The following is a 13,410-nucleotide window of genomic DNA, read 5'->3' as shown; positions in this document are numbered from 1 at the left end:
AAAATCCTCATTTAAAACATTTCCTATTGTGATAGAAATGCTAACGATTTTTACGGAAATCAATCTCAATACATAAAAATCAAAAAGTTGCTTGTCGGGGGACACGACTCAAAGAACGTCACGTGATTCATTATGTGTTAAAAATTCTAACCTTTCATTACAATTTTATTTTTGTAACCATATAAAGTCAAGTTCCATTTCTTACATTACTCTAAAACACTGATTAACGAGAGTAAATTAGTACGTAAAAACACTTAAATATGTCTATAATAACAATATTTCATATGTAATGATATAACATCACCACCCACCGCCAACTCTTGAGCTACTCTTTTACGAACGAATAGTGGGATTAACCGTCACATTATAACGTCCTCATGGCTGAAAGGGCGACAATGTTTGATGTGACGAGGATTCGAGCGCCCTAACCACCTGGCCTAGACTAGTTTGAAACCTTTTCAAGATATAAGCTTTATAAATATGTTTCCAAATGATAAATTATATACTTATTTTCGTTTCTAAACATATAACAACATTTACAGTCAATATCTTTATTTGGAGTGTAAAGAATCAAAATGTTGAAAACCTCGAGGAAGAACTATAACCTTTGACCTATGAAGATGAGCATACGGTACCAAACAGAGTGGTGGTAAGGTAAGATTAAAGTAAAAATGTCAGCACGATTTCTATTGGCTCCATTCAGATGGACCGTGGAAAGGTTAAATAATTCCAGAAAGGACGAGCTAGCATTGCGGTCCACTTAGGAAAATAAATCCAGGTGTTCCAGAAAAACAAACTTGATAACCACTGATATGAAACAACTATGTTTGTAAATTCTGTAAATAAAAAGTACTTATACGTTGAACTTAAATATACTGAGGTCATTAGTATCATCAGAATATTTCAAATACTAAATAAAGCTATGTTTTAAATATGATGAAATTAAAGTTTAACGATAAGGATAATGTCACTTAAGATGTCCACGCTGTAACCTTCCCGGTTATACTGGAATAAGTATGTTATCTACACCATAACCTTCCCGGTTATACTGGAACAAGTATGTTATCTACACCATAACCTTTCCGGTTATACTGGAACAAGTATGTTATCTACACCGTAACCTTTCCGGTTATACTGGAACAAGTATGTTATCTACACCATAACCTTTCCGGTTATACTGGAACAAGTATGTTATCTACACCATAACCTTTCCGGTAATACTGGAACAAGTATGTTATCTACACCGTAACCTTTCCGGTTATATTGGAACAAGCACGTTATCTACACCGTAACCTTTCCGGTTATACTGGAACAAGTATGTTATCTACAACATAACCCTTACCGGTTATACTGGAATAAGTATGTTATCTACACCATAACTTTCCCGGTTATACTGGAACAAGTATGTTATCTACACCATAACTTTCCCGGTTATACTGGAACAAGTATGTTATCTACACCATAACCTTCCCGGTTATACTAGAATCAGTGTGATATAGTAACCGTTAAACTTTAAATATTGTGCGAAACGTTTTGTGCGTTATTTGAACGTTTGGAAATTACCATCTTTATCGTAAGAATACAGAAATGAAATAACAATAATACCCAAGTGAACCGAAAACTCGAAAGAGATTTTAGCGTTCATCTTATTTTCTTTCTTCCCTGATGAACAAAACTAAAAACATGCCTATTGGTTAGATTTACTGCATGACAATATGGATTTATCAGAATAATATTTATTTCAGTAAAGTGCTACAAGGTTAATAAAATTACCTGATACACTCGGCACGTTAAGCATAATTTCAGGTTATAGTTCATAATATACAAGTGATTATATGATACAAGATGGCGTACGCCACGAACACTTGTCCTTGACGTTTTAACTACATTAAAACCATCTTCGTGTCTTGAAGAGAAATCAACATTAAGGGACAGGACTCTGACATCTTTAGTGGTGTTTGCTTCACCAAGCATACATCTGTCCCTGGTACAGACCATAGCTTGCCTGTTTCGGATGATGTTTCGCTCGAGGAATGACCATTGGTGGTACAGCAAAGCCAGTCGATAAACTCCGGTCAAGGCTTAGCTCGCTCTTCCCACTGCTCATCTTTGGTAGAGTACAGTCTTCTGGCTGTTGGAGAGAACCAGAAGTATGTTACTTATAAAGACAGACAGTTTGTTTGTTTGAAGATAAGCACAAAGCTACACAATGGGCTATCTGTTCTCTGCCCACCTGTGCCACTGAGGGGCAAAGACAGACAGATGTAAGAACTTGGATGTTTGTTAGACTTTTACGTTCATTTATATTTAAAAAAAGATAATCAATTTCCCCGACAATCTGGCAAACAAGTTGATCAGAAAATTAAACATGGATATTTAGATCAACTTTCTTCAATAACAATAATAGAATGAAGGATAGTTTGATCACGTGATTGTGTCGTCAATATGTAATAGTTTACGATAAAAACCTTGGAACTTGAATCCTTGTACACTTCAGTCAACTAAGTGATATTTTTTAATCCCATTTACCCAAACTTCTTTAGTTGCTCTACATTTATCATAAACACCGTGTTTTATCAACGTATTATTAAGTCTAAAAAATACTTTGACACATGTGAAAGGAATTTAGTTGCACAAAAACAACTGATAGAAGAAAGACATAAAAACGCTCTCACTCATCCTTCCTCCACCTGTTGAGGAACAACAAAGTTATACAACCTGACGAATGTTACTTGTAACACGTGTATACAGAGTTTTCCAAGAGTAACAGAACCATAGTTCATCGTTATACAAGTTGTTGTCTTTTATCATAAAGTTAGTTAGCGACAGCAGTTTTTACGATTAAACATCTTTGAATCCGTTCTCATCTAAGTTATAGTTTAAGTTATCTGAATAGATTTTATCGTCAAGAAATCCATTTCATCTAGACATCCTCCAGAGTACTGTTACTTTTTGACACCCTGTACATGAAGTGTATATTTAGTGAGATGACGTCTTAAAGTAATACAAAAATAAAGGTGTAAGTTTAAGTTAGTAAGGTGTAAAAGCAGTCTCAAATCTGGTTATAAGCAAATGAAACAAAAAACAAGCCATTGTAGATTTTATTTAAAAAAATTACAAACTGAATATTAAAATTGTTTTACAGCGTTGCTCTGTAAAATGAAGTAAAGTACAATCAAGTCTGACGCAAACTTTATTGTATAACTTATTATTTAGTTTATGAGTACACGAGTTTGTGTATTTTTGTCACTTTGGTTATCGGATTCTAATGAACTGTTTCAAGGTATTTTTAGAAACCTTTTGCACTTATTACAATTTCAACTTTATGACAAAAGAGTACATATAAAAAGAATACAACGTAAAACGTTACAGTAAGAAGATATTCACCTGGTAAGGACCATCAAAGGCGTAAGGGTGACGAATGCCATGGTCAATGCTGCCCTCACTGGACGAGTCAAATATCATAGACTTTCTGTCTACGATGCCTTCTGTTGGTGTCTCATTGTTCATTCCCAAGGTATAAGTCATGGGTTTGCTTTTATCCTCTTTCTGATGCTGACGACGCGAACGGCGACACCAATGAAGTAGACAACAGCTAAGTAGAATAAAGAGGATCGCAGCAATGGGTAGGACAATGGCTAAAACTGAGGGACGAAAAAAAAAGGTTTAAACATCTGTATGTTGTATACAAGATGCATATATATATATATATATATAATAAAAATGAATTTGATACATATATATATCAAGCTGTAATGCAGACTTTAACCTGATGGTGTTGATTGGAACAAACGGAAAACCGTAAAACTTTTCTATCTTATGAACGCAAATAATCAGTTGGGTTATTAAAGGATAAGACAAATTATGTATACAACTATATATGAAAAAAATTGTAAATATAACACACGTTTAAATACACACACACACAAAGTGAGGATCCATGAAGTCAATATACAATAAAACAAGGCAAATAAGAGAACGTAGTAAAGAAGGTAAAGTTGTGGAACAAAAGAAAGTCTTATGTCAACGTGAAATCTATGTGATTATTTCTAAAGCTGTAAGGCGAGAAAAGTCCTTCGTCCTTTTTCAAATAAAAAAAACTGATAATCATCATGATGTAATAGAATGCAAATGCCGGGAAAAGTTGTTCTACCAAATTTAAAGTGGATTTATAGTGAACAGTTTGAAGCTTAATACAGGTAAAGAATCGTTAATAGAGACGTAAATTAGAAACGTTAGCGGTAAAAATCGTATACTGTGGTTGTACCTTTTGTATACAGCACGAGATTTAGTTTCATCGTGGCTTTTAAGGAAATAATTTATGATTGGTGGGGGGAAAAAATTACTTTATGATTAGTTTACAATTTGAAATAAAAAATAAAATAACAATAGTTGAAAGATATTTTAATCATAACCTGGTGAAAGTATTATTTTGATCAAACATTCCCTGTATTAAATTATATAACAAGTCGAGTTCCGATAACAGTTTGAATAATTCTACAATAATCACATAACACTAGATGGCGGGAACATCGTTAACGCTCAAAGTTTTAAATAAGTGTATAATAACTTAGTTGTAAAAGATGAGAAAAAACTGTGAATATCCTTTTGATTTTAAGTAAAACAAAGCGAACAAAATCAGACTTTAAAAAGAAAATTAGATTACAAAAAAGTCAAAGTATGTAAGATTAATAACTTGTTAGGAAAATAATATCTTCGTGTTCGCATTTGGAGATAATATCAATCAATTGGCGATTTTGCTTCCAGTATTTAAGTAACATATTCTTATTGGTCAAAAAGTCAGTAGTGGTGTTTGGGTCGTATTTCTGAGGTCCAAACATTCTCTTCCTTCTAGAAATGTTTTGGGTTTACCATAAAATGTCAAATATTTAAGAAAACCCCCTATCTTCGGTTGTAAAGTCATGTGTAAACAGTATAGCACGTGGAAAGTTTAGTGTAAGGAAAAATCAAAATTGGACTTACTCAAACCGTTGATCTCACATCTTCTACCAAAATACATACGATGACAACTGGAAAAAAATGGAAGGGTTTTTATTTATTTATAAGTACAGATACTCGACATATTACAATTCCTGTGTGTTACTCTCTCTTTGTGATGGCTTGTATTTCTACCGAAATATCCTGAACATCAACTAGGTGATACTAGATGCAAACAAAATATTTAACAATATAATAATAATAATACAGATTCATTATTAATAACTCCTAAAGTAAAAGTTATACATGCACGTCTTTCATCCTGTAAAAAAAACGCCCCCACTGGCACAGCCGTATGTCTGCGGACTAATACTGCTAATAAACCGGGTTTCGATACCCGTGGTGGGCAGAGCACAGATAGCCCTTAATAACAAACAACGACATCTGGTTCGTTTACATTTGCCCCCCCCCCCCCAGTGGTTCAGCGGTAAGTCTGCAGGCTTACGACGCTAACACAATATCTGTGGTGGGCATAGCACAAGTAGCCCACTGTGTAGCTTTGTGCTTAACAGCAGACAAACAAACAAGAAATTTCCAACTTACAGATATGTTTAAGTAACTGAAGGTCGATAATAAGTTAAATCAAGTCGCTCGTATTGTACTGTTTTCTTTATCAGTCTCACCAACGATAATAAGTTAAATCAAGTCGCTCGTATTGTACTGTTTTCTTTATCAGTCTCACCAACGATAATAAGTTAAATCAAGTCGCTCGTATTGTACTGTTTTCTTTATCAGTCTCACCAACGATAATAAGTTAAATCAAGTCGCTCGTATTGTACTGTTTTCTTTATCAGTCTCACCAACGATAATAAGTTAAATCAAGTCGCTCGTCTTGTACTGTTTTCTTTATCAGTCTCACCAACGATAATTAAAACCAAAACGATTGATTACTTTGACATAAATGTTTAATCTCACGGTTTTAAGGACAGTGTTCCTTGTCTTTATGGATTACGCTGTAAAACATATTGATATATCTAGGGTATTTTCTCTTGGTGGTTCAGCGGTAAATTTCGGGGTTTGATCCCTGCATTCAGTACAGTGCATATTGAGTACAACTTTGCGCTTAAACAAAAATAAACAGTTAACCGCATTGGTGAAATTTGTGGTCTGAATAATTAGGATCACTGAAACAGCCGTATCATTATTTTTCAAATATCTTCTAAAAATTAAAACAGACAATAGCTAAAAGATTGGTTTTTCAGCCTACCTGCAAATCCTGGCCCCTTTATCGGCTATGGTACAATCTCCTCGACCATTGCAGTATTCACAGTCTTTGATCTCACCTACAATAAAATCAATAAGTTCTTAAAATCGCATTAGACAATGGTTTTTGGTTTGATTTGAATTTCGCGCAAATCCACACGAGGGTTATATGCGCTATCCGTGCCTAATTTAGCAGTGAAAGTCAACTCTTGGGCTCCTCTTTTACCAACGAACAGTGGGATTGACCGTATTATTACAATGCCCCCATGGCTGAAAGGGCGAGCATCTTTGAGGGGTTGGGGATTTTAATCCGCGACCCTCAGATTGCGAGTCAAGCGCCATAACCACTTAGACCCGCATTAGACGAAATGTGAAGAAAAATATTTTCTTTGCTGTCAGATAGAGTGGATGACAAAGTACTGTGTCCAAATTCTACTTTGTATTGTTACTTTAATCAACCAGTCTTCAGCGGTGTTGTATGATTTAGTAATTAGTATATCAGTTCTGTAAATTCCACTTCTAAATACAAAAAAGTAAAATTATTGTCAAACGCAAACAACAAAAACTAGAACACTTAATCGGTTTACAAGCAAAATGGTTTCTTAACCTCATCAGAAACAAGTAACAAATAATAAAGAACTTTCAAATGTATTCTATCCTACCTAAGCACACTCGGCCCGGTAAGCTGGGATTCAGGTCTTCATATCCATCCTTACATTTACAGGTAAATGTTCCTGGCTGGTTGATGCACATAGCTGCTCTTCCACAGTCATTGTAATCATCCGAACATTCATCAAAATCTGATGAATTAAAACACATTGATTCAAAACGGAATATCTTAAACGTGTTAATTACAGTTTATTAAAACTATAGTCCGAACCAAAAATCAAAAAAGTCATTTCGATTTATGATACTTATTAGTTTTAAAAACAGAAAAAAAATAATAAACAAGAAAATACGGATCAACTCGATGACTTATACAACCATCAAAACCCAGTTATATTAGAAAGACAGTTTAAAATGTCGTAATATGAAAGTGGCACAGCTCACGTTGAAGTCTGAATAGCAGTCTTTGTTGGTTGTCCTAAGGTTGTGAAATTTTAAAATAGCTAAAAAAAAATCGCGATTGGTTACAATTTCAGACGATGAACCACTATATTTCGACGGTTGGTATTAGACTTATTTGAAATATTAAGTGTTGCACAACAAAAACTCAATTCTTTATTCTTTTCTAAACTATTTTTTCACACTGGGTGCAGGTTCTTAGAATCAACTTAAAAAACTCACTACATAATCTGCTGTTCTTGAACATCGAAATCCGAGTCTCTAATTATTCATTTACGTCTCTCTAAGTTTACATTTTAATTTCGATTCGTGTTCATATTTTGACACACAATTTGGTTCGACAGAGTTTTATAACTAACTGTTTGTTTTCTACCTTAGTCAAGTGCAAGTGAAAGTCCAAGCCTGTAGTAAAACACTGTCTGCTAGCATTCTTTCTTTTTAATATTTAAATACAAAGTGAGAAAGAATAGAGACAAATAAACAGGTTAAATAATAATAGAAGCAAATGTACTCGTCCCCAGTGACTGGAAAAGTTGAAGTTAATCTTGTAAAAGTACCCATCCCCAGTGACTGGAAATGTTGAAGTTAATCTTGTAAAAGTACCCATCCCCAGTGACTGGAAATGTTGAAGTTATTCTAGCAAAAGTACCCGTCCCCAGTGACTGGAAACGTTGAAGTTAATCTAGCAGAAGTACCCATCCTCAGTGACTGGAAATGTTGAAGTTATTCTAGCAAAGGTACCCATCCCCAGTGACTGGAAATGTTGAAGTTATTCTAGCAAAGTACCCGTCCCCAGTGACTGGAAAAGTTGAAGTTAATCTAGCAAAAGTACCCGTCCCCAGTGACTGGAAAAGTTGAAGTTAATCTAGCAAAAGTACCCGTCCCCAGTGACTGGAAAAGTTGAAGTTAATCTAGCAAAAGTACCCCTCCCCAGAGACTGGAAAAGTTGAAGTTATTCTAGCAATTTAAATCATTTCATGGCCTTTAAAACGGTTAATCGTGTTGCACTTTTGGTTTCACTCAGAGGCAAAGCTGTAAGCTACTTATGCCAACCACCGCGAAAATTAATTGTTGAGCATTTCAGTCATGCTAAGAAACGTTCAACAATAACATACAATAAATCTACATTTTTATTCATTAAGTTACGTCATTTTGAAATGTTAATGATAGTGTGATTAATTCCTAACAACTTACTGCAGAATATCCTGTTTGCGAAATAAAATTTGGCGTCAATATTATTCAATCATGTTCTCCCGTCATTTCAAAAGTGAATGTTGAGCTTTGCCTGTGTGCGCAGCTTTTCAAAATAAGCTATAAGATATAAATCTTCTTTACTTACCTTGAGCGTTCTGTACACTTTGTACCGAAGGACTGACGTATAGTTCTGTGTTTCCAACACTGTAGTTAGAAGCTAGGATAGAACGTGAGAGCTCCTTCTTCAACACATTCTCGTCTATTTCAGAACTTCGCTTAACCCGAACTGTAAAGTTTACCAAAACTCCTTCCTGCAACTCCTTTGGCTTATTCAGCTTTTTAATGTTCATAATACTGTTAACATCGGCACTAACGTAACCTTCTTTGACCTTTGAATTCTTATATGCTTGCGTAACCTGCGTGACAGATGGGAAGAGAATGAAAGGAAGAAAAAAAAAAGAAACAAACATTTAACTTTGTAATTCTGTTTTAATTAATACTGGTGAATTATTTCAATATAATTGATATTGACATCAAATAACCAGTTTTCCATGTACACAATTTCCACAAAATCTCCCAAGGCACTAATGACGAGTAACAAAAGTAAACAAAATTTTTGTTGAAAAATGAATAATTATATCAAAACTAAAAAAGTTATCTTACAAAGTAATTACAACCATTACGTGTTGTAATTTTATTTATTTTTTTCCTAGCCCTTGTTTACGGAAAGTTATTCGCGCATATGGCTATAGCATGGAAGCTTTTTTGTGAAATTAAAAATCATAAACTGACTTAATATTTAATTGAATATATATTACATTTCTTATTCTTGCTGTCTATATAAAACCAGTTTTGATACTCGTATAAAAACAGTGTTTAATTTTTTTTTATTTCCTGGACAACTAACAAGCAAGATGATCTGGAACAGTGACGACTCGATAGTTGTTACACAATACGACAACAGAAAATCATTTCGTGTGAGGATATAAGATACTTACGGCTTTCTTAGTCAGAGCAGCAAGCTCTTTAAACTCTAGAGACAGACTGTTAGACATTTCAGTTTTGTAAGTAAGGACGGAATCTTTGACCTTCTGCACACGGAGCACCACAACGTAACTCTTCACATCTGGTTAAAAAAACAACAACAAGCAGACTAAGTATCCTTGAAATAAGTTAATCATGGATCATACACTTACACCTGAACAAACGTAAAACATAAACAACAAGCAGACTAAGTATCCTTGAAATAAGTTAATCACGGATCATACACTTACACCTGAACAAACGTAAAACATAAACAACAAGCAGACTAAGTATCCTTGAAATAAGTTAATCATGGATCATACACTTACACCTGAACAAACGTAAAACATACTACTATTTTACGACAGAATAACAATGTAAGAATGATATATATATACGCAGGGGGTTTCGAGGGGGTTCGGCAGAACCCGCTATTTTTAATGTAAAACACAATACTGTAAAAAATTTGAAAGAAAAATACATTCACGTGAATGTTTTGCATCTGCTCCCTGCCGGCTGAATAATTAATTACCCGAGGTCTACACGAACCGAAGAAAGACTGATTTGGTTTGGTTTTCAATTTCGCGCAAAGTTACACGAGGGATATCTGCGCTATCCGTTCCTAATTTAGCAGTGAAAGACTAGAGGGAAGGCAGCTAGTCATCACCATCCACCGCCAACTCTTGGGCTACTCTTTTACCAACGAATGGTGGGATTGATCGTAACATTGCTATCATATACATACATGTATGCACTACTGAAATAACATGTTAGCATGCTTAATTCTTCTGGGGGTACTTTTTCCATAAATCTCATACATACAGTTTCAATGTTGATAGCAGTGTCATAATGATTATGTATAAAAGCCAGAACACTTAGTCTTTCTTCGGTTTGTGTACACCTCAGGTGATTATTCAGCCTGTGTGGACTTTTTAAATTATATTACTAATTTAAACAACTCTGTAAAACAATATTATATTAGCTATTTCAATCATTCCATTAATAACTGCTCTGTATGTAGATAGTACAGTACTTTAATATAATAAAACATACATAGTTATGTTAATTTACGTCTAGCTCCCCATGCAGTGTTACAACAGAATGATGATTTATTGACTTTTTATTGGATGTTTGTAGATTTTATGTGAACAGCCATGTAATTGTTTAAGTTATATTTCATTAAAAATTGCTTTCAGATTTAAGTTCACAGGACCTATTTTTAATTTTTCTGGGGGGGGGGCATGCTCCCCAGACCTTTGTAGCATTAGCATGCTTTGCACAACATGTGTTGGCTTTTGATCTCACAAATCACAAATTACAACCCCCCTTTCAAACATTCTGCGTACGGGCCGAACCAAAAAGGATTAGGACCCACAACCAGTTTAGTTCATATATATATAGCATAGTTTAGAAGAAAAAAAAAGTGTTTAGAAAGCCCATGAGGTCCAAATACACCCATATCGGTAATTCTACGGTTAAAAGAAAAAACTGTACCCATACACCAGAATACCTTCATGATGTTAGAAAAACACGTAGGTTCAAGAAGTCTTGATAGAAATGAATAAAAGCCCTATAACCCGAGCGCTTTCGAAAGGTGGACCTTTCTTTTTCACGGGCAAACTAAAGAATAAAGGTCCACCTTTCGAAAGCGTTCGGTTTATAGGGTTTTTATTAATTTCTATAAATAATTCATTACCTTTGTACACACACACATATACTTCGACATGCTTAAGATCATAATGCAACTGTCGCCATCTCGTGACATTTTATAATATTATACTAAGAAATAAAAACTGAAGCTTTCGATTAAATTGTACCAAAACAAAAAAAATCTAACATATAGCCTTTAATAATTTAAATATTTATAACAAATACTAACTATTACAGTTTACTTGGCTCACATTCTTTTACCGACAGAATCAAAGCAATTATTATGAAGGTAAAACAAAAACAAAGTTCAACCCATGTCATTTAAAACTATCCAAAATGTATTAAATTAGACGACTCCACTCCTGCCTAAAACGTATTTATTGTTCTACTCTATTATTCTTTTTTCTCCCACGACTTGACACTTCCACTAAATATCATACTATTCTCTTAAACAGAAAAAATATTATTTACAGTGTTATTAATGAGGTTTATAGATACAGTATATGATATTGTATACCTGAAAAGTTTATGTCAGTGACATCTATTGGTATACCCAGTAGGAGGCAGAGCACACATTTAGGGCCTATATTGAACAAGCCTTTGATTTAACTCAAGTCCCATTACACTGAACTCGATATTTTAAATGTATATTGTTCGATGATATTGATGTATGTTTTCCCTCCATTTTATTAATATGGTAACAGTTTTGTGCATTTAACAACGGGAAAACAATGCGTGTTACGTTGTGATAATAAAATTTTAAAGTTTGTCTAAATGTGTGTTGTTTTAGTGTGTACTTTTACGAGTGTCTGTTTACAAAATATTAGTGTGACGATAAAGTCCACCAATCTGACAAAAGATCAAATCATCTGTAAAATCTACAGTGCAAATGTTATTATTTAGCTTAAGTTTATCATGATAAAGTATATATGTAGGAAATTTGTTGCTTTGGACTAACGCCTTGATGTTTAAAAAAATTATGCATATTAAAATATTACTATCTAAGTGTACAAATTACAGGGCCTTAAGTATAACGCGATCACGCGGCATTTACTTTTCATTATACTTACATATAATCGTATAACCAGTGGCTGACGGCATAATCGAAGTCTCAATTTCTAGAGTGTGTAAAGTGAAGTCTGGTTCGGTGTTACCAAATTTATAGCCTTTGACTTCGTCTTGACTTTGTTTGTTTCTTGTTGCTTGGCTAGTGGTGTCCCCTAGCGAGACGGTCTGATTAATGGCCTATAAAAAATATTTTAAAGTCTAAAACCGCGTTTGTTTTTATTTCATAAAAAAATAAAATAGTTAAATTGTTGTTAATGAATGATGGTGCAGTTTTATATATATATATAATAAATGTTATTGTTTGATGCTGTTTTTAATTAGGTAAGAGTTGCATAGTTTTTAATTTTGCCGCATAAGCAGTCCATATTTTTTTTTCTCTGTATAAACACTCCATAATCAACAGTTTAATGGAAAACAATCTCAAAATCTTGGCCGCATAATTCTATTTATTATTATCATTTGCCGTATTAAAATTGGGCCTTGAAATTAATGTAACATATTTTTCTTCTTGTTTGTCGCATAATACTAGTGCGGTTGATATGAGAAAATGAACAGGGGGACATGCCCGCTATGCAGGCTATAACTCTATAAAAGAAATATACACATACTTTACAGGTACAAAAATGTAGGATCAGACATAATCAGAACACCAAATACGGTCACTGGAACCCGATATAATTTCATCACAAAATAATCAAAAGTTTTTAATATAAAATGGGTAACAGGGATCGTGAAAAAAGAACAGAAACAAGTTCAATCAAAACGAAACGATTATATTTTCAAGTCTACAACTAGGGACTCTTTAAAAAAAAAAGTAAATACACTAGGCTGGAAATAGTGTCTACATCACTTTCTTAAGCTATAAATCTCTATTTTGGCTCCATGTCTACAGTACTTATTAATTTTAGTGGAGTTAGAATAATATAAAACGGAGCATTTCCGACTAGTGAAGCTTTGAAGAGCTTATGTTGGTAGTGAAGAATAACTTAGAAAACTTTAGAGGGTGAAAATCTCGACTTTCAAGAATCGACTTAAAAGTAGTCCTACAACCTTCGCTGGAGTTTGTTTAGTAGCTGTATATAGATTTTGGCGCAGTATACCAAGACGTTTTTGCTGTAGGTTTCGGTACTTGAATGGCTTCGAAGATAAACTTGACCAGTAGAGATGAAAAAATTGATAAAATATAACCTTCTCTCTCAAGAATCGACT

General features: G+C 34.0%; 1 protein-coding gene across 1 annotated transcript in view; it reads right to left on the bottom strand.

The window, feature by feature from the left end:
* Positions 1–1,728: 1,728 nt before the first annotated feature.
* The window catches only part of LOC106465936 (uncharacterized threonine-rich GPI-anchored glycoprotein PJ4664.02-like), a gene marked incomplete at its 5' end in the record, with an annotated part of 32,797 nt that continues 21,115 nt past the window's right edge, over positions 1,729–13,410 (bottom strand). The window contains 7 exons of the mRNA XM_013926177.2: positions 1,729–2,131; positions 3,388–3,644; positions 4,984–5,030; positions 6,206–6,281; positions 6,864–7,001; positions 8,606–8,876; positions 9,459–9,586. Coding sequence (XP_013781631.1) covers positions 1,964–2,131; positions 3,388–3,644; positions 4,984–5,030; positions 6,206–6,281; positions 6,864–7,001; positions 8,606–8,876; positions 9,459–9,586 — 1,085 coding nt within the window. The remainder of the gene's footprint in view (positions 2,132–3,387; positions 3,645–4,983; positions 5,031–6,205; positions 6,282–6,863; positions 7,002–8,605; positions 8,877–9,458; positions 9,587–13,410) is intronic.

This window comes from Limulus polyphemus, unplaced genomic scaffold, assembly GCF_000517525.1.
Source record: "Limulus polyphemus unplaced genomic scaffold, Limulus_polyphemus-2.1.2 Scaffold2099, whole genome shotgun sequence".
NCBI classification, from domain to species: domain Eukaryota; kingdom Metazoa; phylum Arthropoda; class Merostomata; order Xiphosura; family Limulidae; genus Limulus; species Limulus polyphemus.
Note: the sequence above shows the minus strand (reverse complement) of the source record. Positions and strands in the feature narration are given on the sequence as shown.